Raw genomic sequence first — 23,296 nt, 5'->3', positions numbered from 1 at the left:
TTCTGCTATAAGATGCAAATTGTCTTTTTATTTTGTATTTTACTATATTTTGCAGTATTTGACTTACAGACGAAAAATTATTCTGCTGATCTCTAACATGAAATTGGTACTTTCTGATGATATGAATATTCAAAAGAAAGCTAAGCAGACGGAAAAAATGCGAGTTAGAAGGACCATATATTTGATTAATTATTGGAAACCTGATATTACATTTTCGTATAGGCTAATGTACAATGGTGAATAGTCTGTCCTGTAGTCAACATCTGCAAGCAAGTTTTTTTTTTCTTTTGTAGACAAATGAACAAATAAGGACAAATAACCTTCAGTATTGGTTGATTGTAATATTTATAAAAGAACTAAAAATACATTAGAGATACTGTGGTATATGCTCAGCCATAACTCTAGATACTTTAATCTTGAAAAGAATTGTAAAGTCCCATTACCAGTTTGAAAAAAATTCAATATCACCAGCTTGATTTGAGGCAATCAATATTTGCACTGAACTTCAAATGCAGAATCTATAATTCTTTATTGTGACTAACAATCACACTATTGGGTATAATTATCAAATACTCCTAAAGTGATATAATTTACACATATGCAATCTAACAAATGCAACGTGAGTAACAACGCAACAGTCACCCCTTAAACCTTGTTTATAGAAAATTGTAGCTCTTCTATTCTGTGCGCATTCCCCCTATAAATAATAGATTATATTTTCTTTTCTCCATTAGTTTAGAATGCAAATGGGCCTGTATCTGGTACATATGAAATAGATTTTAAAAATTGTAATTAAAAATTAATATGAGAGATAACAAACAATTTTGAGTGGTTAATTTAAAATGTAAACAATGGTATATTTTACGGGACGAACTTCCTATGAGAAGAGCCACTTGAGCTTCATCAGCCGTCAGACAGTTGTGAGTGGAGGTCGACTTAGCCGTCAACGACCTCATAAAATCGGGAAATTTAAAGGTAAATAGTGTCACTGTTAATCTTAGAATACTGCTACTATAGGAGCAAAACCTATAGCATACTCCGATTAGAATAAATAGTGCATGGGCAGTTTCCCTGCTGTCGAAAGTAGCTTTAATAGGCCAGACAGCGGCCAAATCCAAGCCCCACCCTCCATGTTACTCGTGTTATATCTTATTAAACAGTGTTTTAGATGGATTGATAACCGTGACAGTCCGTTTGTCGTTTTATACAAAGTATGTTTTATCTGTGGCCAAGATTTTTAATCCATGATAGGATTAGTTTATTATAATGTCAAAAGTTAACCGACTTTGGTGTGATGACCTCATCGATATTAGGAGTTGCCGTCTGTGTGTTATTTACTCCTCATTTTAGTCATCAAACCTTAGCTTTACATCATTGTTTTGCTTTACCAATTTATTGCATGAATTATTTTATTTTGTAAGCTTTGAAATTCCGAAGATTGGTTCTAATGAGATATAAAACTTAATATTTGATAATAATAATAAAGTGGTGTCTTGTCACTTTCGTTGGGTGGGGTGGGTCAAGGCATGTAAGATTTTCTTTTATTTAGGTTATGCTTGAACACATCAACGGTTTATATAATTTGTATTTGAGGGTCTGTTATCACAGTTGAGCCTTTTAGATGTCTCTCGTGTTCACCCGTAGTAATTCGTATAACAACAAGGTTATCTTTGGCAATGAGCTAAGAGCTAAATTTAGCAACCAACTTCAACGGCACCTATACACGGGAGTATTATTGCATTTTCTCCTTAGAAAGCTTATTATACTTTGATATTCATTGACGCTTGTGATGTTTTAACTAGTTTTAAGGATAATTATCGATACTGTGTATTAAAATGGGTGACAGGAAAGTGGGTGTGTCCACAATTGCATTAATAATTTTACTTTCACCGTCTGTGACAAATGAACAAATGACTGCAGCAGTCTGCATAGTGCATGCCCCTAATTGTTACTAGTCTCCACCCACTTTTTTCCGCTAGGGCGTTTCCTGCCTTTCTTTTGAGGAAATCTGCATCCATACTGGTTCATCTGCAATTATCTTTCCTGTTGCTTAGTTGATTAATCATGTTATCTTATTTCTAGTTTAATTATCAGTTTACTGAGATAGTTTTCAATTTGGAATAGGTATGGTGAATAGTACCTTATACTTCCAGAAAACTAGGACACGTAAAATAATTAATAGCTTTTGTATTATACTGTAATTGTACATTTTCTTGTAATTATTTTTAATATTTCGTAAAGATAATGATCGAAAAAAGTATCTTCATCAAATATGCTAGAGAACTCAAGGTCTTTGCAGGTAAAGATGAAAGTGTACCAGTAGGCTGTTATAGAGGCCAAGTTTTCTTTATTATTTTATAATTTTAACTAACTAGTTCCTATGGATATATTAATAACTCCCTTCATTCTGACATACCTGTTTGTATTCTATAGTGTGCAATTGTGTCTTGTATATGGTATAGAGATATACTGTCCTTTTTTATTATCGAAAGCTGTGTGAAATAGGCATTGTAAAGCCCCTTTCTAGTCTAATCCTGAATTAATGAAGGAACTGTTTTACTATGGGAATTATAAGACTTTCCATTTAAAGAAGAATAATATATCAGACTTGTGGTTTCAGAATGTGAATATTTCATTAAATTTTTCGTTCTTTGGGTAATGCATTACACTATTTTCCTGAAATTATTAAATATTTATAGTTAATTATAATTTAGGTAATGTGGTATCTTCCTGAAATGATTAAATTTTGCTTTTCATTATTCTCTTATGGTTTGGTTGGGAATATTTTCTTATTTCTTGTCAGACCATATAATGACTAGGGAAAGGTAGTTGTCTTTAGGATTTCATATGAAAAAGAACTAAGATTTAAGGTGGCATGTTACTGAGAGGGACATTAAATCATGGGATAGAAGCTCACAATATTATAGAAAAATGTGAATTATTATTAACTAATTGAATAATCTTTTTTTATGAATCAAATGATTACATGTACAGTAGGAGGGTTTCCAAAATTATATGTAGTCTAAGGGAAACTAAAACTTCATGACTTCATACATTATGTAGACATTAAAGATTGATGTATTTGTATAGGCCTACTTTTAAAGTACTAATGTCTTGATAAGGCTATGTGGGAAAGTAGTCTTTTATAAAAGAAAAATTAGAATCAAAGAAAGTTTATAATGTCTTTAAGGTGATATCCAATTTTTATCCTAAATACAATATGGATGACAAGGTATCTTCTGTGGCAAAATTTGTTAAGAAATATTTAGTTTGTTAGATTAGTTTCTGGGGTATTTAAAGATAGCAAATAATTTATTCTGGAAAGATCACATTTGGTAAAAGTGCCTTAATGAGAATCATTGTTGCGAGCTAAGATGGCAATTGCACTCCTCCGGTCCTCCGCATCCCCCAAAAGGATGACCCTGTGTGGGAAGGCTGTTAGTTTGATCTATATACAGTAGCTGTCGTCATTAAGGTACAGGCTTCTGGTATTATGAAAGAAGAGGGAGGGAGAGGAGAATCTTTATGATGCATAGAAATAATGCCTAACAAAATGATTCAGTTTTTACTTTTGCTATTGATAGTTATATCATGATAATACAACTAAATATGTTTTATTGTAATCATTTAGAAATGGAAGCAAAAACCCTATTTTGAACTTTATGTACTTTATTATGTAGGGAATTTTTAGAACAGCTTCATTGGTCATTTACAAGGTTTAGCCTAATTGCATAACATTGTTACAATGATTACAAATTAGTTGAGCAAGGTTAGTCACATTTCATGAGATGCATTGAGTTTGAAAATTAGCTTAACATTAAAGAAATGTAATAGATTGAGAAAACAGAGGGAACAGATGAATTATAAAAGGGAAAAAACAATAACAGTTAGTGCTTAAGGGACATGGCTAAGAACCTTCAGTACGGTGTGCACTTGAAACTTATACCATCCCAACTGTGTGATCCTAATTGCTTAATGTTCTTGGATATTGTACATGTTTAAGAAGATATAATTGGAATTTTAACCATATACAAATACACTATCCTAAATATGGTATCTTATTGAACAGTTCAGCATATAAAAGTTTACAGTTCTATTTTTGTTTTCCAGTACTGAAAATTTCATAAATAAGTGTTGGTAAAAACTGTGCCAACACATAAGTGTTAAGTTCTGTTATTCAGGGATAAGCCTTGATAATGTCAGCCATGATAAATCATTTGATAAACTTGATTACTCCACACCCACCAACATTCCTGACTGACTACGTCCTGCTCAGAGTCTACCCTCCTCCTCCCTACTAGCGCCTAGGGTGGGGTGCCTACATATCATTCCCCACTGCCCTCTTTCATTTGGTGTCACATTTCATCTTGGGTACCACTGGATGCCACCATCCACCAGTATTACAGCCTTAGAAACTTGAAGGATTAGGAAGTATGTCATTAATTGGCATTTTCATTTAAAATACAATGGCTTAGTGGTGTTTTGAAAATAAGATACAGTATACAGTATTCAATAGTGTAGTTAATTTGTATTAGGAAACCATTAAAGTGCATCGTATTTATTTTCAGTGAACTCTGTTGGTATTTGTTGTGATGTTTCTTCCAGTATTATGATACAATAGTTTAGAATTAGACTAAAGTATTTTGTCTTATGTTTGTTTTGATAGCAGTCACACAAACATTTTGTTAAGTTGGTTTCCCTTTTATTCAGTGTTGCGTTTGTAGTCCTTTCTTACCGTACTGTACATATTTAGGAAATGAAAGGAGCCAGTAAGTCTGCTTTGCCAACATTTGTATGTAGTACCAGCTTGCTTTTACTGCAATTTTAAGAAGTTTACTGTTCCTTATGTTCTCCGTTTGAAAGTGAGAAGCACAGTTCAGTCATGTACATGTACAGAGTTTGTGATAACTTAAGACTGGAGGCATTGTGCCGCATTATTTCCTTATCTCTACTTACCGTTATTGAATGTCTTATCTTTTGTATGAAATAATGATAAAAAGATTATTTTTTATGTTGGCTTTTACAGTTATTTTTTCTATATATTTATGAATTTATTCAGATTGCACAGTACATTTTAAATATTTCATGATATTTGATGATTTGATAAAAAGATAACGATATTTTATAGAGGTCTACTTTACCATTATACTGTAATATGTTGTAAGTGGAGCATTGTGTGGTGTGTGGTTATTTATGCTTCTGATGTCTACTTACGAAACACTAATTTGTATGGAGCATATGATTCCTCACGTTCAGTACCCCTGCTGTGTGCTAGACTTTCTTCAAGGTCTGTGTGCAAGAATGTTATTGGTATCTTATACTGTAGTCATAGAGTACTGTATTGGTGATAGTTAACAGCTCATCTTGATTTCTTAGAAAGGAACAAGTTTGATTTTCTTCACAAATTTCATATCCCTTTTGCGAGTTATTACCCCTCTTTATGTTGGTTTGTTGGTTCAACAGACCTCAGTTCCAACTTTTCATCGCTCATCCTTAGGTATTAAATACAAAAAATCCACTTATGCTGTTTTGTCTGACCTTACATCGGTTTCTATTTCTTACACTAATGATGACGGGTTCTACTGTACAGTACTGTTCTTCACATGAAAGCTTTTCGATGTGGTTATTTGGCTTTTATAAAATGATTGCAGGTTGTTAAGTATTTTTTTATTGTTCAATGCCTTTATAGGGAACATATAAGTTTGTTTTTGGGCAAAAATCTTACCTACATAAAAAAATGTCATGTCGATCCTCTTGAAATAAATTAAGAATATAGGGCGAGTTATTATTGCACAGTACAGTACTTTATTACATTCATTTGGAACTGAATTAGAATACAGTATTGTAGTATGGTATTTATGAATACAACCTTTGACTTTTATACAGTGTACTGTAGATACACTTCATCACATGTTGCCTTAGTTTTTGAACCTTGTTAACAGTGTACTGTTGTTACTTGGGGTGTGCGGAGTCGTAAATGCACCACCAAGTTGGTTTCTTCACTTTTCCTCTGACTGTATTATTGGAGTTGTAAATCTTTAAAACATGGATATTACTTTATTGATAGTCACTTTGGCCTTCTTTTTGAATGGGACGCGTGTTCACTCCCCTGTAAGAAGAGCCAAGTAATGATGTCCTGGGCTTGATAATGTGTGTGTGGGTCCATTGAACATTAATCCTGATTCTTTCTGCTCATTTTGAAAATGCTAGGTTTATGTCATTGGAGTGACTTGTTTGAAGTGTGCCGGTTTATCTCTTGCATAGTTTTCGACTCCGTCGGTGTTGTCAGATAGAAATAAACCCCCTTTTATATGTATGGCTCTTCTAGGATCAACTTTTGTGATGCCCATCATTTCTTGTTTTGGGTCTTTTCTCGTTAGTCTCTTCAACTTGGTTGCTTTGGGAAACTGTAGTACTGAAGGCCCTTGGGCCATTCCTTGTTTTGCTTTGTGTTCTTTCCCTGGTGGCTTAGAGCATTTAGCCATGGCTAGAATTTCCTTTTCTATATTTGCTACACCAGGAATCCACATCAGTCCTCTTGCTAAATTTGTTTCTTTATCTTCTATTTTTTTGAACACCTTCATTGACTTTATCCTCATTGGTGTTGGAAGATTTAGGTAACTCATGGAAGAAAGTTTAAGTGCAAGTGCATTTTATTTTTCTCTTCTTCATCATCTCATACTTAAACACACTTTCTCCTTAGCCTCCCCTTCTTTCTCATCTCCCTTTGTCTTTACTGCGTAGGATATGTAAGAAATATTCCTGGAATGTTGTCACCAAAAGGAATCCTCCAGGTGGGGTTGCTATTCCCTGAAGTGACTGTGGGTGTGGTAGTTGACCTACAGTCGTTCTTAATATTGCTCCTGACATTTCTCTAGTTCACACTCAAGCTTGTCTGGTCTTCTGCTTTGTCATCAAGAGAAAGGGGGGGACCACCCTTCTCTTCTCTTTCTGTTCATTCTACTTGCAGCAGGCAATATCCGAGCTTCTCATGTTTCTTGGAATGTGTCTTCTTTAGCACTGGTTGGAAGGCTCATGAGTATACAGGTACACTACTAGTATTGTACTGTCCTGTGCAGTAACTCTTCTGTGCATGGTGAGAACCATCAAGTTGCTGCTTTGGTCTCTATCTTCAGTACTATTCCTGATTGTCTCAGGTTAAGTACAGTACAGTACCTTCCAACATGGACGTTACAGTGGTACAGTACCTGAGTTTACGACTTTAATCCGTTCCAGGAAGTAGCTCGTAAACCAAAATGTGCATACACCACATTGATTTAAAGGTTTATGATGTTATATAAAGAGAAAATTATAGTCCCTAAAATCAAAATGAATACAGACCTATAATTCTCAAAAAAGAAAATAGAAATATTGACAGACTTACTCGCAATTACTTTGGAGAACTTTTGGTAAAATATTAGTTCTCTCTCTTCGACAATGTTCACTATCATTAACTGCATCACTTAATTTAGGTTTTCTGAGTACTTCATTATCAATGTTTTGCTTTATGTTCAGTTTTGACAAGGAACCTATTTAAAGCGTATTGCTTTCTTATTAAAAAAAAAAATCTTATTTATGCAACATGGCATTGTTGGCATTATTGAAGAGATTCATTACTTGCCTCTTCTTGACTCATTTCCTTTTCCTCTCTGGGGGTGAAGCAGTCTTCCTGTTATTTGCTGGATTGAACATTGATGCTAATAAGCTTTCACACTGAGCGCTGTTCTATAGTGGTATGGAACTATCTCTCCCATCACTTATTTTGGCCTTTACATTGATATGTAGAAGGACACTCCAAAATCAAAGCATTGTTTTCTAGTCTTGGGTAGTGCCATAGCCTCTGTACCATAGCCTTCCACTGCCTTGGGTTAGAATTCTCTTGCTAGAGGGTACACTCTGACATTCTATTTAATCTTATTTCTCTTTCTCATGGTTTTGTTAAAGTTTTTATAGTTTATAGAGGAAATGTTTAAATGTTAATGTTCATAAAATATTCTATTTTTCCTTGTTTCCTTTCCTCAGTAGGCTATTGTCCCTGTTGGAGCCACTGGGCTTATAGCATCCTGGTTTTCCAGCTAGGGTTGTAGCTTAGCAAGTAGTAACAATAATAATAATGATAATAATAATAATAATTGATAATTAACAATTAATAAATAATAATAATAATAATTGATAATTAATACTTAATACTTAATAAATAGTAATTAATAATTAAATAATACCATCCTTATAAGGATATGATGTTCTTCTATGACCATCTTTAAATAGACAGAAATGTAGTTTAACCTCGAGATCCTTATCTCAATTTAAAGGTGGCAGGAGTCAACATCCTGCCCCTCTTACAGTCTGATGCTTGACATCCCGGGATTTTAAAATGGCCAACTTGGTTGTAGGAGCTTCCTCCCACCTCATGTGGAGTCTCCTATCAAAGGACAAGGTTTGTGTTCGTGTAGGAATAAATCAGAAATTTTAAAATTAATGAGTTTCTTCTGACAAGTTAAAGTCCTTCAAGCCTTTCATTCTGTCTCAACCACTAAGCAAGTCCTAGGTGAAAGTCATAGTGATGTCTCATGTGCTGGCGAGGGGCAGGGTTTCCCCCACCTCCTGCCAGAAACCACAAGACACACTTCGTTGATATTCTAACAGCCAATTTTTAGCTAAACTGAAATCATACTCTTATTAAAGGGTTCAAGTTTGTATCTTCTGGGAAAAATACATTTTGTTTTTAAAATTTTTTATTTTAAAACCTTCTGGTCATGTTTTTTTTATAGGAATTTTTATTGTTTTGTTTATTTATAAGATTTATTTTGCAGGCTGTGGGATTCCTGTTTGCAGTAAATTGTGAAGTTATGTTAATTGTGCTAGTAGCCGTCATAAGCACAATAACATAGAACTTTCACAAAAGCAAGTTGGGGTCATTGAATTTAATAATAGATTTAAAAAAACTCATTAGACTTGAAAGCACTGTACGGAAAGGAAGTAGGAGGAGATAATCAAAATGGAGGGAAATGTTGTTGTGAAAGAAGTGCGGATCTTGGAGACCGCTGAAGACATCCAGGATCGGCGAGACCAGGTTCTCTCAAGGTACTCCCAATTTCGATCTGATGCTCGTCTTAAAAGGGACAAGCTTGAAGACTCACGGAAGTTCCAGGTAAGATTGGATTAAAATATATTTATGATGCTAGTGTTTATACAGGTCATATTGATGTGTTAAATTATCCAAATTGTAGTTTTGCATTTATTAACCACTTGATGCTATTTCAGTACTTCAAACGAGATGCTGACGAGTTGGAGTCTTGGATTCATGAGAAGTTGCAAGCTGCATCAGATGAGAGCTACAAAGATCCTACCAATCTCCAGGCCAAAATCCAGAAACACCAAGCCTTTGAGGCAGAAGTGGCAGCTCATTCAAATGCCATTGTGGTGTTGGACAACACAGGTTCTGAGATGATTAACCAGCAGCATTTTGCATCAGATGTTATTAGACAGAAGCTGGGTAAGTTGTGTTTATCATGACTGAAATTAGCATTATAGTAATTACAAGCCTTTTTTTTTCTTTTGATTGATTTAATGGTATCTTGACATATTGTTTAATATTATGTAGGTTTTTGGAGTTTTGATTTTAGATTCTTAGATATAGTACTTAACATTTATGCCATTAAAATTGATTTTTAGTTTACTGGGACCATCATTTTGATTTTATTTCCTTTTTATAATATACATTATAATTTTCCTTTTGAGATTTTAACTGAGTAAGCAAAGCCTTTCATGTCAGTTGGTTTTATTGCTTTTATTTTCATCAGATGAACTCCATCGTTTGTGGGAGCTACTGCTGAGCCGCTTGGCAGACAAAGGAATGCGACTACAGCAGGCTTTGGTATTGGTGCAGTTCCAACGCCAGTGTGATGAAGTCATGTACTGGATTAATGATAAGGAGACGTTTGTTACTTCCGAAGAATTTGGCATTGACTTGGAACATGTAGAAGTTCTTCAGCGTAAATTTGATGAATTCCAGAAGGATATGGCTGCTCAGGAGTACAGGGTCACTGAGGTTAATGCCCTGGCTGAAAAATTGGTTGCTGATGGTCATCCTGAAATTGAAGTGATTAACAAGCGCAAGAAGGACCTGAATGAAGCTTGGCAGCGCTTGCGTCTGCTTGCACGCACCAGGCAGGAGAAACTATTTGGAGCTCACGAAATTCAACGCTTCAACAGAGATGCAGATGAAACCATTGCATGGATTGCTGAGAAAGATGTTGTTTTGTCTTCTGATGACTATGGGAGAGATTTGGCTTCCGTTCAGACCCTTCAACGTAAGCACGAAGGGTTGGAACGTGATTTGGCAGCTTTGGAAGATAAAGTTTCTACTTTAGGTGAAGAGGCAACTCGCTTGTGTGGCATTCATTCTGATCATGCTGAACAAATAAAGGTCAAGCTAGCTGAAATAGAACACTCGTGGTCAACTTTGACAGCAAAGGCCCAGGAACGCCGCCGCCGTTTGGACGATTCACATTATCTTCATCGCTTCCTGTCTGATTTCCGTGACCTGATATCATGGATTAATGATATGCGAGCAATAATTACAGCTGATGAATTGGCTAAGGATGTTGCAGGAGCAGAGGCATTGCTTGAACGTCATCAGGAACACAAGGGTGAAATTGATGCTCGAGAGGATAGCTTCAAGAGTACCCATGAGGCGGGAGAAATGTTAGTAGAGAAGAACCATCATGCTAAGGAAGAAGTAGTTGAAAAGTTGAGCACCTTGTCTCAGGAGAAAGCTGCTTTGCTGGCTCTCTGGGAAGAGCGTCGCATCTTGTATGAACAGTGCATGGACTTACAGCTCTTCTATCGTGACACTGAACAAGCTGATACATGGATGGCAAAGCAAGAGGCTTTCTTGGAAAATGAAGACTTAGGTGATTCCATTGACTCAGTTGAGGCTCTCATCAAAAAGCATGAAGATTTTGAGAAATCTCTAGCAGCCCAAGAAGAGAAAATTAAGGCCCTTGATGAATTTGCTACCAAGCTCATTGAAGGTCAGCATTATGCTGCAGATGACGTATCCCAGAGAAGGGAACTACTTTTGGAACGTAGGGCAGCTTTACTTGACATGTCAGCTCGCCGCCGTACAATGCTTGAAGATTCATACAGATTCCAACAATTTGAAAGAGACTGTGATGAAACTAAAGGTTGGATTAATGAGAAACTTAAATTTGCTACTGATGACAGCTATTTAGATCCAACTAATCTGAATGGTAAAGTTCAAAAACATCAAAACTTTGATCAGGAGTTGAGTGCAAACAAGTCGCGTATTGAGGAAATTACATCCACTGGCAAAGAACTGTTGGACTCCGATCACTATGCCAGTGAACGCATTGGTAGTCGTATGGAGGAAATCTTGCAGCTTTGGACATCACTTGAGGAAGCTACACGCAGTAAGGGCTCAAAGCTTGAAGAAGCTTCTCAGCAACAGCAATTCAATCGGGGTGTTGAGGATATTGAACTCTGGCTATCAGAGATTGAAGGTCAGTTGATGAGTGAGGATTATGGTAAAGACCTTACGGGTGTACAGAATCTACTGAAAAAACATGCTCTCTTGGAAGCTGATGTTGGATCTCACCAAGATAGAATTGATGGTGTGCGCATCGCAGCTGATCAGTTTGTTGATCGTGGACATTTTGATGCTGATAACATCAAGGCTAAGCAATTGGCTCTTCAGGAACGTTACAATGCCCTTCAGAAACCAATGACTCTTCGCAAGGAACGCCTTAAGGATTCTTTGTTGGTTCAGCAGTTATTCCGTGATATTGATGATGAAGAGGCTTGGATTCGAGAAAAGGAGCCCATTGCAGCTTCTACTAATCGAGGAAGAGATCTTATTGGTGTACAAAACCTTATCAAGAAACACCAAGCTGTCTTGGCTGAAATCAACAATCATGAACACAGGATTATTGCTGTTACCACATCTGGAGAGGAAATGATTAGCGATGGTCATTTTGCTGGTGAAGAGATAAAACAGCGAGTTAACACCTTGAGCCAACACTGGGCTCAGCTGAAGGAGCGTGCCAATCAGCGTCGTCAAGACCTTGATGATTCTATGCAAGCCCATCAATACTTTGCTGATGCAAATGAAGCAGAATCTTGGATGAAGGAGAAAGAACCTATTGCTGGTGGCGGAGACTTTGGCAAAGATGAAGATTCAGCTGAAGCTCTTTTGAAGAAGCATGAGGCTCTCATGAGTGACTTGGAAGCTTTCAGCTCCACAATAGCTAGTCTTGAGGAACAGGCTGCTGGCTGTCGTCAGCAGGAAGTACCTGTCATGGACATTACAGGCAAAGAATGCGTTGTTGCTCTCTATGATTACACTGAAAAGTCACCTCGTGAAGTGTCTATGAAGAAGAATGATGTGCTAACTCTCTTGAATGCCACAAACAAGGACTGGTGGAAAGTAGAAGTAAATGATCGACAGGGCTTTGTTCCAGCTGCCTATGTGAAGAAGATTGACTCTGGCTTAACTGCATCTCAACAGAACTTGGCTGATGGAAATTCTATTGCTGCTCGCCAGAACCAGATAAGAGTGAGTCAAGGTTGATTATAGTTTGAAAGCTTTCAGATATGTTATGCTTTAGTAATCTTGGTAAAAGAACTGAGAACTGATACCAATTCATGAAATTTTACATAATTCTAGTACAGGAAAACAATGCAAATAGCTTTATAAGTATCATAATTGAAATGTCCTTTGTTGATTGAGAAAGATTAATAGATGCTAATTCTGGTATTTTACAGAATTGTTTAGTCTAAATGTTTTGAATTTTATTCCAGGGTCAATATGAAAACTTGATGGCTTCTGCACGAGAGCGTCAAAAGAAACTTAGTGAAACTGTGCAGGCTTATGTTTTAGTAAGAGAAGCTGCAGAATTAGCACAGTGGATCAAGGATAAGGAGCAGCATGCCCAGATTGAAGATGTTGGAGAGGATCTTGAACAAGTAAGAAATAACATTGTAATGTACAATAATCCCTCGTCTATTGTGGGCGTTCTGTTTTAGAATAACCCTCCCCCCCACGACAGCTGAAAAGCTTCTAAGTAGATACAGAAATACCGTATACAGTACAATGATTTTTCAAATTTGTTAATTTTTACAATTTATTTTCTTTATAAAATTAAGCTTTTACAAACACCTAACTTTCTTGTAAACCTGTTAAATACTTTTTAAGCTAAAACCTACTTTTACTGTAGACACATCATTACATATATAGTACGTAAAGGAAAATACATGTATGAACACTTTCACGTACGTACTGTACTGCGCGGCCAGGCTACGCTCTTAACCAGACTTTATGTCCATTTACTGGGGTCAAAAAGTACAGTTGGGTTGAAGAACAGGATTTTAATAGCACTGATATTTCACTAGCTGTATCCAGTAATAGTGATTATAATATTCACATAGCATTGTCTTATGAAATAAAAAGATACTGCAAATATATATCTTTCCTATTGTTTGTTAGTAAGATGATTGAGACAGACCATTATAATTTGGTTTCAAAAAAGGAAATCACATGATACACTAGATACTGTACACGATCAAATAATTTTTATGGGGGGGGGGAATTGATGCTTGCACAAAGCCGTATGTAAGATCACAAATGTTAAACAATTATTTACGATATTGGTGTAATTTACTGCATTAGTATTTATGCCCCAAAATTACCATTTTTAATAAAAATTCATTCAAATATGAAAGATACAAAACTTATCTGCTGTCAGAACACTGCTATATACAGAGGAGTCCGTGCTATAGATTTATTCATAAATCTGCGATGCACTGAGAGAGTGATAATTGAATTGTGATATGGCGAGGGTTTTCTGTAACATTGAATAAGTTATTTTGCAATTTGACCCTGGATTCCATTATGAAATTGAATTACCTTTACGTATTTTTCTTGTTTTCTTTTTGTTTAGGTTGAAGTTATGCAAAAGAAGTTTGACGACTTTAAAACAGACTTGCAAGCCAATGAGGTGCGTTTGGCTGAGATGAATGAAATTGCCATGCAGCTCATGAGTCTTGGACAAACAGAGGCAGCTCTTAAGATCCAGACACAGATTGAGGACCTCAACTTGAAATGGAACTCACTTCAACAGATGGCCCAGGTAAAGATTTTGTTCTTTTCAGGTATGGGGTTACGGTATAAAATTTTCTGTTTAACAAAACTTGAAAAAAAATAATCAGTCTTGTATGACTTCTTAACCTGGGCTCACTTTATTTGTTTAGGAGCGCCAGTTCCAGTTGGGATCCGCTCATGAGGTACAGCGCTTCCACCGTGACGTTGATGAAACCAAGGACTGGATCCAAGAGAAGGATGAAGCACTCAACAACGATGATTGCGGCAAAGACTTGAGATCAGTTCAGGCTCTTCAACGCAAACATGAGGGTATATCATAAAGTTACTAATTATTTATATGTCCTCTAAAGTCATTCTTGGTTATTCAATGTAATTACTACTGCAGGTGGTTTATTTGTATTTTTATACATAGTGTATTAGCAAATTAATATGTGAATAATGGATAAAGCAAAATTTTCAATTCATATTCTTCAGGCTTGGAGAGAGATCTTGCTGCTTTAGGTGATAAGATTAGGCAACTCGATGAAACTGCTAATCGTCTGATGCAAACTCATCCCGAGTCTGCAGATACCATATATGGAAAGCAGCGAGAGATCAATGAATTGTGGACGCAACTTACTGCCAAGGTGAGAAGCGAGTTTAGTAATTAAACTCTGTACTACTATGCCTGAGACTTATGGCAGTATTAGTAATGATCCCTTTTGGTTTAGTAGGTGATTAAAGATAAATGCTCTGTAGACTTGGTATTAGTATATTGAGTACAGTACTGTATTGTAGTACATTGGTAAAGTCTCTATTTGTATGAATCTTGCCTTCGAATCATAAGCTATTAACTTTATAAGTGCCAGATTCACGCCTCAGAAGAAAAATATTTCTCTGCCATCCAGCCCCTTCCAATATATGCTTTGACCTTGTGCTTATGTCATACATCTATTGCCAAGACTGATCGAGGTATGCTAGACTTGCATAAAACTACAAGACATTGTGTTAGTTGAACTTATGTCCTGACAACAGTAGCTCCTATTTCCCTTTATTTTATTTATAAAAAACCACATATTTAAAAAAATATCTCCTGTCAAATATCCAAGTGCAGTCATACCTCATTTTAAGTTTATGAAATGTGGAAAAACAATCATCTTTCCTTTACTTTCTGTACAATGAAAGTTTATGGTTTATTAGAAAGGCTATAAAATGGTGATCTATTGAATGACTTGCTGTATTAGTGATGCCATGGGCTTGGATACAGTGTTTGTGTGTTTTAAATAAGATTTGAAGTTAGTTTGTATGTCGTGAGTTATATATTTTGTTGGCGTTGTAAAGTTTAATGAGCAATTAGATTAAGAAAGGCTTAGATTATCCTGTAGGAGAATGTTCTTAATGATAAGATATTTTTGGCCATTATCTTTTTTATATTGCTAAGATTCATCTTTTTACAGGCAAATGCACGAAAAGAGAAACTCTTGGACTCTTACGACCTGCAGCGCTTCCTTAGCGACTATCGTGACTTAAGCTCATGGATTACTTCGATGATGGGCCTTGTAAGCTCAGACGAATTGGCGACTGATGTAACTGGAGCAGAAGCTTTGTTGGAAAGACACCAGGTAGGTTTTAAGGGTCACAGTTTAACAACAGACCACAGGTATACAAAGGTCATTCTGAAGATGCTACACCTTTTAAGGTGTGTTTATTATTTTTTTTTATAATATCAAGGTTGTGGTTCTTTTGGTGTGCTGAGTTCCCCTGAAAAAAATTGCATATGTTACCAAGCCCATTTGAACTTACATTATTGAACTTGTTTGAAATTTTCATCCCTCATCCATTTTACTTGTAATAGCTTGTCAAGTGTGTCAAGATGAAAATGTCTTTGCTAAATACTTGTAGAAAGTTATTTAAAGCATTCCCAAAGTTTGAATGCAACTTATTCAGAGTCCTTGATCAGTGGATACATAACGAGTGGGCAGTTGTGAGGAAAGTGTAATGGGATACCAGATTACCTGTCTGTAATTGCTGAAATTTTGCTTGTAGAGGTCAAGCAGTATTTTAGGCATCAGATATAGTGGGAAAAGAACTTGATGGACTTGGAAAGATTACTGTTAGTATAGCAAAGTAGCCTAACAGCAGATACAGCTTAATTATTAGATTTGATATTTGGAAGATCTCTGGGGTCGATCTGTTTCTTAAACTGCATATAGCAAGTTAAGATTGATCTGAATGGGGTGATAGTGTGGGGAATTTTATCTAAATATTAGGCCTCTGTGTCTATGATAGGTTTTGTATACTCCTAGAGATTTCATGTGGTGGTAGGTAATTAAAGAAAGCTTAAATTCATGAGACATAAAAGGTGGGGCCAAGATCTTTTGCTTTAGGTAATCTGAAAGAAACCACTATTTGTCTCGATGCTGAAATGACCTGTATATGTAATTCGTCATGTTTCTTATCTTGGAATAGTGGTGAGAGCTAACAATTGTTCAAAGCGAAAGTTTCACATCAATGTAAAGGGAAGTAAGCTTCTTTTATATTGACAGTAAAGCCCTAAACTTAGTACTTTTCAGCAGTTCAGAATGTACACCTCAGGATTATGAAGTGGTACAAAAGAAAGGGGAGGGAGTGGAGGAGGCAGTACAGAACTCTGTTTTCACTATTTCATACTGGTCACATGCTATGAGGCATATTTAAAGTGTAGATCAAACTAGTGGATAGAATGTTTAGACTGAAATATCAAAGATAAGGTTAAAGATAGGTAAATCATACATATCTCGTCTCTGTTCCTTATGGTTCAAAGTTAGTATGGAGTATTTGTAGTATATATGACTTTTACAATGTATGCTAAGTAGAACTATTTTAATGTTATTGAAGGAGTCATCTTTTTCTGAACACAATTGTAAGGACCCTGCAGTAATTGCACTTCTGTTTATGGTTTGCTTTTGTCAATTGCTCAAAGGCAATGAAGACAATAACTTGATGATTTGGACAAGTAATACACTAATAGTCTTGTTATAGAGTGTCCAAAGTCCCTTTTTTAATAAGTACCCTAATACTCTGAACATTAATAATCTTTAAATATTTTGAAGTATAATTACTTTAAGAAAAAAAGTAAAGAATATCAAGAGAGAACACAACAAACATAAAGTCCGTGAACAGTTAACATAAGCATAAGTTCAAGTTGAACTAATTCAAATTTTATTAGCAAAATAATTGAGAATGCAACGACAAAGAAAAGTAAACATAAGAAGAATATGATAAGAAAAACAGTAATTACAAGTGAAATGTTTATTGAAAAAGATATGGTCATCAAAGTTAAAACAGCCAGTTCTTAGGAGGAGTAAAGTTGGCAAAGTTTATATGGTTATATACAGATCCAATCTTATTACCAGGCCTGCATATATTCATAGCAGTTTGTCAACTTCTGCTTATAATTTGTATAAACATTGATGTCTATTTTTTTTGTCTTGGCTTAGTTATATTATTTATGTATATTTGAGGTACATTGGCAATAGGAAAGACATTGATTTGGTTTGCATTAATAGATATATATTTTGACAATTGATAGCTTTAGCTGTGCAAAATATATTTTGGTTTAATAAGTTGAATATTACTGCTTTTTATTCAAGGGAATGATGGGAAAAGACTATTTTATTCTTATACATTATACATTACACGTAATCCAATATTTTGGATGATTCTGGTAAATTCTAATTGTTTTTATATTTTTATTTCAGGATAAATATTAAGTGCATTTATTTTTAAATTTTTTGGGGACTTTGCAAACATTTGCAGTGTGGCCATCTTTTTATTTTTAAGTAAAGGCATGACCTCTGAATAGGTAATAGGAGATGCAATTGATGTTTGAATCTTTATTATTATTATTATTATTATTATTATTATTATTATTATTATTATTACAGATCCCTTCATTCCGTGTTTGCACATCGATTAAAATTTTCTTTAAAATCTTGTAATATTAACTTTAATGTTGGGGCCTGGAGTGCCTCTTAATGGAAAATTCTAGTTTCGAAAGAAAAGTTTTATGCCAAGTCAAGGCTTTTATTGGCATTGAGTTCATGCAGTAATCTCATTTGGCATAAGCTACTGTAATAAGTTTAGGGTATAAAAATGCAAAATAGTAATAAACTATTCTTGTTATAAAGAATACTTGTGCCTAAAGTAATCCTATTGTTACAGAAGAATATTTTTCTGATGATGAGAGACTTTGACAATACTTTGTACCGAGTAGTAATATCCAACAACTACTTTGTGATTGGGTCACATGAAAAATAAGTCATTGTGGTCCCTTGAGATAGCACTAGCTCAAGTGAGGAAAATGCATTGCCAAACAAAACAATCTTGTCTCCCTTTCACACTTACACTTTCAAGTAGCAACAACACTTATTCATATTGTCTTTTCCATGACAATCTTTTGAAGTGTTTTACCTTACTCAAGTTTTTCCTCCAGAGGATTGTCATTTGTGACAGCCTATTGAAATTAGATTTTATCTTTCCAGGTAAAGATTTTTCCATTTTCTTCTTTTACTCTGCTAATGATTTACTTAATCTTTATTTCTGATTTTGATATACTCATTGTTTAATCTTTTAAGACGATGATGATTGGCCATCAAGGTTTTGTATTTTCTGCCTGTTCAGGCAGTTCTAAGGATGTTGTCTATCTCTCTGTTAGTTTCCAGATTCCGTCCTCATATTTCTAGTTTTGATTTAGAATATTAGTATCACAATTTCAGTAAATTAAAGATTTTTGTATTGCCATAACTGGATTTTGATCAATAGCAAACCCCGCTTTTTTCTAAGATTGTTCTTGGTTTAATTTTTATGTGCAGTACAGTACATTAGTGTCCTTTCATTACAGAGGAAAGCCATAACTTTTTTGCTTGAAACTTTGATTAATGTGGTCAAGTATCTTTTTGGTAATCTGATAGCTAGTGATAGTAGATTGTCTGTCAGACAATTTCAGTTTACTTTTTTTCAAGAAAATCCTAATAGAAGTTGAAAATGGTTTGTTGTTTCAGCTGCTAAAGCTTTGCCATCTACTTGTCAGTTGTGGACCTGCTTGTTTCCAAATCATTATTGATAATAGCTGTTTAGAATACAAGATATGATACAAATAACGAAAACCATTTATGTTTCTTATTTGAATATGTATTTTCTTTTTCATGGATTTAAACATTACATTGATGTGCCATTATCTTGCCTTGAAAAGATGTCTACACTGCAAGTCTTTGCTCATCCCGCTGTAAATATAACTTTTTTTTTCCCCACAGCATTCAAAATATTTTAAAGGGATTACAGTATTCAGTACTTATTTGGAGAATTTAAATTTCATAGCATAAAACTAAACTTTTTATTTTGGAGACATTATGCATTTTACATATTAATGTTTACAATTTATCTTGTGTGGAATCGTACCAGCTAATATTGTGCACTATTCAACATGAACATTAGGACTACAAATTGGTATTGGAGAGTAAAAATCATTTTAATTGAGTTCAAACATTTTAATTCAGTTTTAACATAGTGAGGAATTTTGTTGTATGCTAATACCTTGGTAAGAGTCTTGAGTTCATACTGAGAAAATGCTGCTCATTCCGATGGACTTATCTTTGAAATGACATTCTTAATTGTTCTCTCTATATTTGGCAATTGTTTTTTCCTCCACATTTTCCCCCCCACCTTCTCACCATTGTTTTCCTATACCAGCTTGATACATGCCATTTGGAATATGTTACCCAGCCATGTAATGTTCCACTTACAGCTTGTGTTATTTCTGATTGTCTCCTTTGCAAGGAATGTTCCCACAAGCTTCCTCCTATTCCATATCTTGAGTATCCGTTTGGCAGATCCAGACTCGGAAAAAGAATTAAGTACCAATTTGGCATGGCAATTAAGCTGGCTGTCTTTGCTAAGGTACGAACTTCGGTTCGAGTAGCAGTTTTCAGTATGCCTTTTAAGAAGTAGCGACAGTACTGGCGATAACGAGTCACCCTTCCTTTTCTAGAGCTTCCGAGCCGAGTTTGACTCTCGCTATGGTGTTCCTCAGGTACTGAGTTGTGTTGTAGGCTGTCTGTAGCACACACTACTGACTTTGCTGTGTTCTTGTGTTACTTGGGGTCATATCCAGAGGTCTCAAATTCCATTAGTAGATGCTCGATGCTAATGGGCTCGGCCTTTGGGTGGCCTCATTATGTAGATTATCCCACTGAAGAGTATTTCCTGAATGTTTGCTGCTAATTGATATTATTACAAAAATTGTTAATGTCATTTTGATATTTACTAAGCTCCAAGGGTTAGGCATATGTATTGCTGAAGTATATTGTTTAAAGCTTTTACCTTTGTTTTTTCATAAAACTAAGCAAGCAGGAAATACTTTTCCTTTTTTCAGTGTTCAGTCACTAACAACAGCATGGATATTGAATTTCTTCAGGTAAAATAACTGTATCTGCACAAGGGGAGCAATTGTCACTGTGGTTTAATTTGAACTTAGACATGTAAGATTTTATTTATGACTGACTTCGTGGATTGAGTGGTATGTACACTCTTCCAATTTTCAGATATTGAAGTGACACCAAAAATGTTTCTTTGGTTATTCCCTATTTACTCTTTCCTCTCTTGTCTCAGTGTTTGGTGTGTTGATAGTGTTGTATTACTAACCAGGAACAACATTTGTCATTTTTAAGGTTTTATTCGCATGTTGATTGATATTGATGTCGGTGATGGAAGAGAGATGTCAAAAAGCAAAAAAAAAAATCCAAAGCAATTTGATACTGTAAAGAAATGGAGACGTTGAGATTATGTTGTGAGCATATAATGGATGTTAACTCGTACAGCCAAGTGAAGGATAGTGTCTCCTTGAATCCTTTGTTGTTTCACATATTTTATATTTAGTTGTTGTTATTTTACATCAGTGTTTGACCACTTCTAAATTATGGGAGGTTGTATGTAGCCAACTGTTTTCTAATCCCTTTTTGCACTTCATGGAGTGGGTGTGGTAATTTAAAAAAAAAATATTAATTTCATGGTAAATCACATAACATGGGAATGATTCAAGGACTTTCTTTGCTATAAAATTCCTTCAAATATAGGAAACTCCAAAATGCAGCCATTTTTTATTCGAAACACTATCAGATATAGGACATACTTTGGCAGAGAAATACACTCTAGAAAAGATTTTAAAAGTAACTGTGTCGTATTTCAACCTTAGCTGTTTTTGTTTGGTTTTAAGGGGCCTATTTTTTCTTGTAAGGAATAGACATTTTTAAAATATTTTAAGTAAACTTTGGTGTATACTGTATAGCTATAGAGATATTGCTGAGAGCTTTTTCTAAGCTGAATTTGTTAAGGAATGTAGTTGAATTTGAATACACGTATTTTGCAGTATGTCAGACACCACTGCTGATAATATGAAAAAGGGAGGGCTTATTGGAAAAGATTGTTGCTGGTGATGTAAATAGATTTAATTATCTCACTATTCAGATAGACTGAAAATCCAGTACAAACTTTCTAGTTTTTCCATATTTCATTCACCAAAAAATTATCTCTTTTTCTTTAGTCTTTCATATACCATCAAATACAGTATTAGTTAAAAATATTGCTTTGAAAATATTATAAAACCTCTTCCATTAAACATGAGTACAATAGGTAGTCTTACTTTTGTGTAAAAAAAAAAAAAAAGTTTTTTCAGTGTTATTTGCCTTTTTTCTGTGATGCAGACATTCCATACTCTCCAGAACGGTATTAGTTATCAAGTAAACTACCACTTGAGTATATTGTACTTTGTCGTCCTTATTTTTCTTTAAAAGAGAAAAAAAAAGGAAAGCTCAAGGGAATGGGGGCACACCTTCTATAGGATTGATGAGTTTATTTAAAGATTATTTTTATTATTATAAAAACTTTCTCACAACATTAAGAATTATATATGCATACAAGGCTTCAAAACAACCCCAAACTGTGAGCAGTATTGTGTAGGTCCCAGATATATTTGAAGATGAGCAAAGTAAAACGTCAGGCTCCCGTAACTTATTGATAATTTGATACTACAATAGGTGTACCTTGTTAGTGTTTTGCTATGAGCAAAAATGTATCTAACAGCATCAACAGAAATATACACCAGTACCCTAGATTAATAGGACTTTGGGTTGTGCCATCAAGGCATGGAATTCACACACTCCTTATAGAGGGTAAGGATGGGAGCTTAATGGTTTTTGTTGTTTTGTCAAGAAAATATGCTTTTGATAGATGTAATTATGACGAGGTGAATCCATACAATTATTGAATCCTAAGCAGTTGGAGATGAAGTAGCCAAGAAGCCTAGAGTTGAAAGGCTAGAACTAGAAGTAGGCAGGCCTTCAAATTCATTGAGGTTGGAATTCCCCAACCTTGGGTAGGGTAAATGGCATAAACAAACAATACAGCTGCATTTTCATGAAAAAACACTTAACAAAAATAGACTAGAATAGGAAGTAAAGGATCATAAGATTGAATCACCCTATTAACCCTTTTACCCCCAGGTTATTTGGAAATTTCCAACCCTTAACTCCCAGGGGGTTATTTTTTTCCCAGCACATTTTGCAGTATATTTTTTTTTTAAATTGTTCTAACAGCCTTAATTTTTGTCATAGAGGGGTCAGGTTGGTCTCATTCTCTTGGAAAATGCCTGAATTTTCTCATGAAATTATCAAAAATATGAAAAAAAAAATTTTTATAGCATTTTTCTGCAAGGACGTACCGGTACATCCATGGGGGTCAAGGGATGGCTTTTGTGAAACGTACCAGTACGTCCTTTGGGGGTAAAAGGGTTAATAGCCACAGGATTCACTGGATAACAAATTGAGTGAGTTAAAAAAAAAATGTAAAGAATAACATTTATTAAAATAATATACTTTAATGAAGAGACTGTGAAATATGAAAATAACTTAATGGGGAAAGTAGAATGAATAGGCACCTACAACAACCAAAATTGAATAATTTTTCTAATTAGTATTTAGTGACTAAAAAATATCTCCAAAAAAGATCATTCAAGAAAGTTTCCCAAGGCAGTGGCTCAACTTCTTTTTTTTTTTCTCGAATGGTTGAGGCAAGGGGCAGTAACAATGCCCTAGAGACTGGTCATATGCAGTATACACTTGATCAGCACCCCAGCCCCCCTATCCACCCAAGCTAGTACCA

The 23,296-nt window shown here is 35.0% G+C and overlaps 1 protein-coding gene across 3 annotated transcripts in view; it reads left to right on the top strand.

The window, feature by feature from the left end:
- The first annotated feature begins 845 nt into the window (after window positions 1-845).
- The window catches only part of alpha-Spec (alpha spectrin), a 45,931-nt gene continuing 23,480 nt past the window's right edge, over window positions 846-23,296 (top strand). For 2 of the 3 annotated variants that reach the window (XM_068372703.1, XM_068372701.1), the window contains exons 1-9: window positions 846-975; window positions 8,814-9,151; window positions 9,265-9,496; window positions 9,804-12,577; window positions 12,823-12,987; window positions 13,962-14,150; window positions 14,272-14,431; window positions 14,597-14,748; window positions 15,559-15,723. In XM_068372703.1, coding sequence (XP_068228804.1) covers window positions 8,999-9,151; window positions 9,265-9,496; window positions 9,804-12,577; window positions 12,823-12,987; window positions 13,962-14,150; window positions 14,272-14,431; window positions 14,597-14,748; window positions 15,559-15,723 — 3,990 coding nt within the window. In that variant the 5' untranslated portion in view covers window positions 846-975; window positions 8,814-8,998. Of the gene's footprint in view, window positions 976-4,312; window positions 4,432-8,813; window positions 9,152-9,264; window positions 9,497-9,803; window positions 12,578-12,822; window positions 12,988-13,961; window positions 14,151-14,271; window positions 14,432-14,596; window positions 14,749-15,558; window positions 15,724-23,296 lie in introns of those variants that run through there. The other variant, XM_068372702.1, reaches the window with a different exon arrangement.

The sequence above is a fragment of the Palaemon carinicauda genome, chromosome 4 (genome assembly GCF_036898095.1).
Source record: "Palaemon carinicauda isolate YSFRI2023 chromosome 4, ASM3689809v2, whole genome shotgun sequence".
NCBI classification, from domain to species: domain Eukaryota; kingdom Metazoa; phylum Arthropoda; class Malacostraca; order Decapoda; family Palaemonidae; genus Palaemon; species Palaemon carinicauda.
This window is presented reverse-complemented; position numbering and strand designations above follow the sequence as displayed.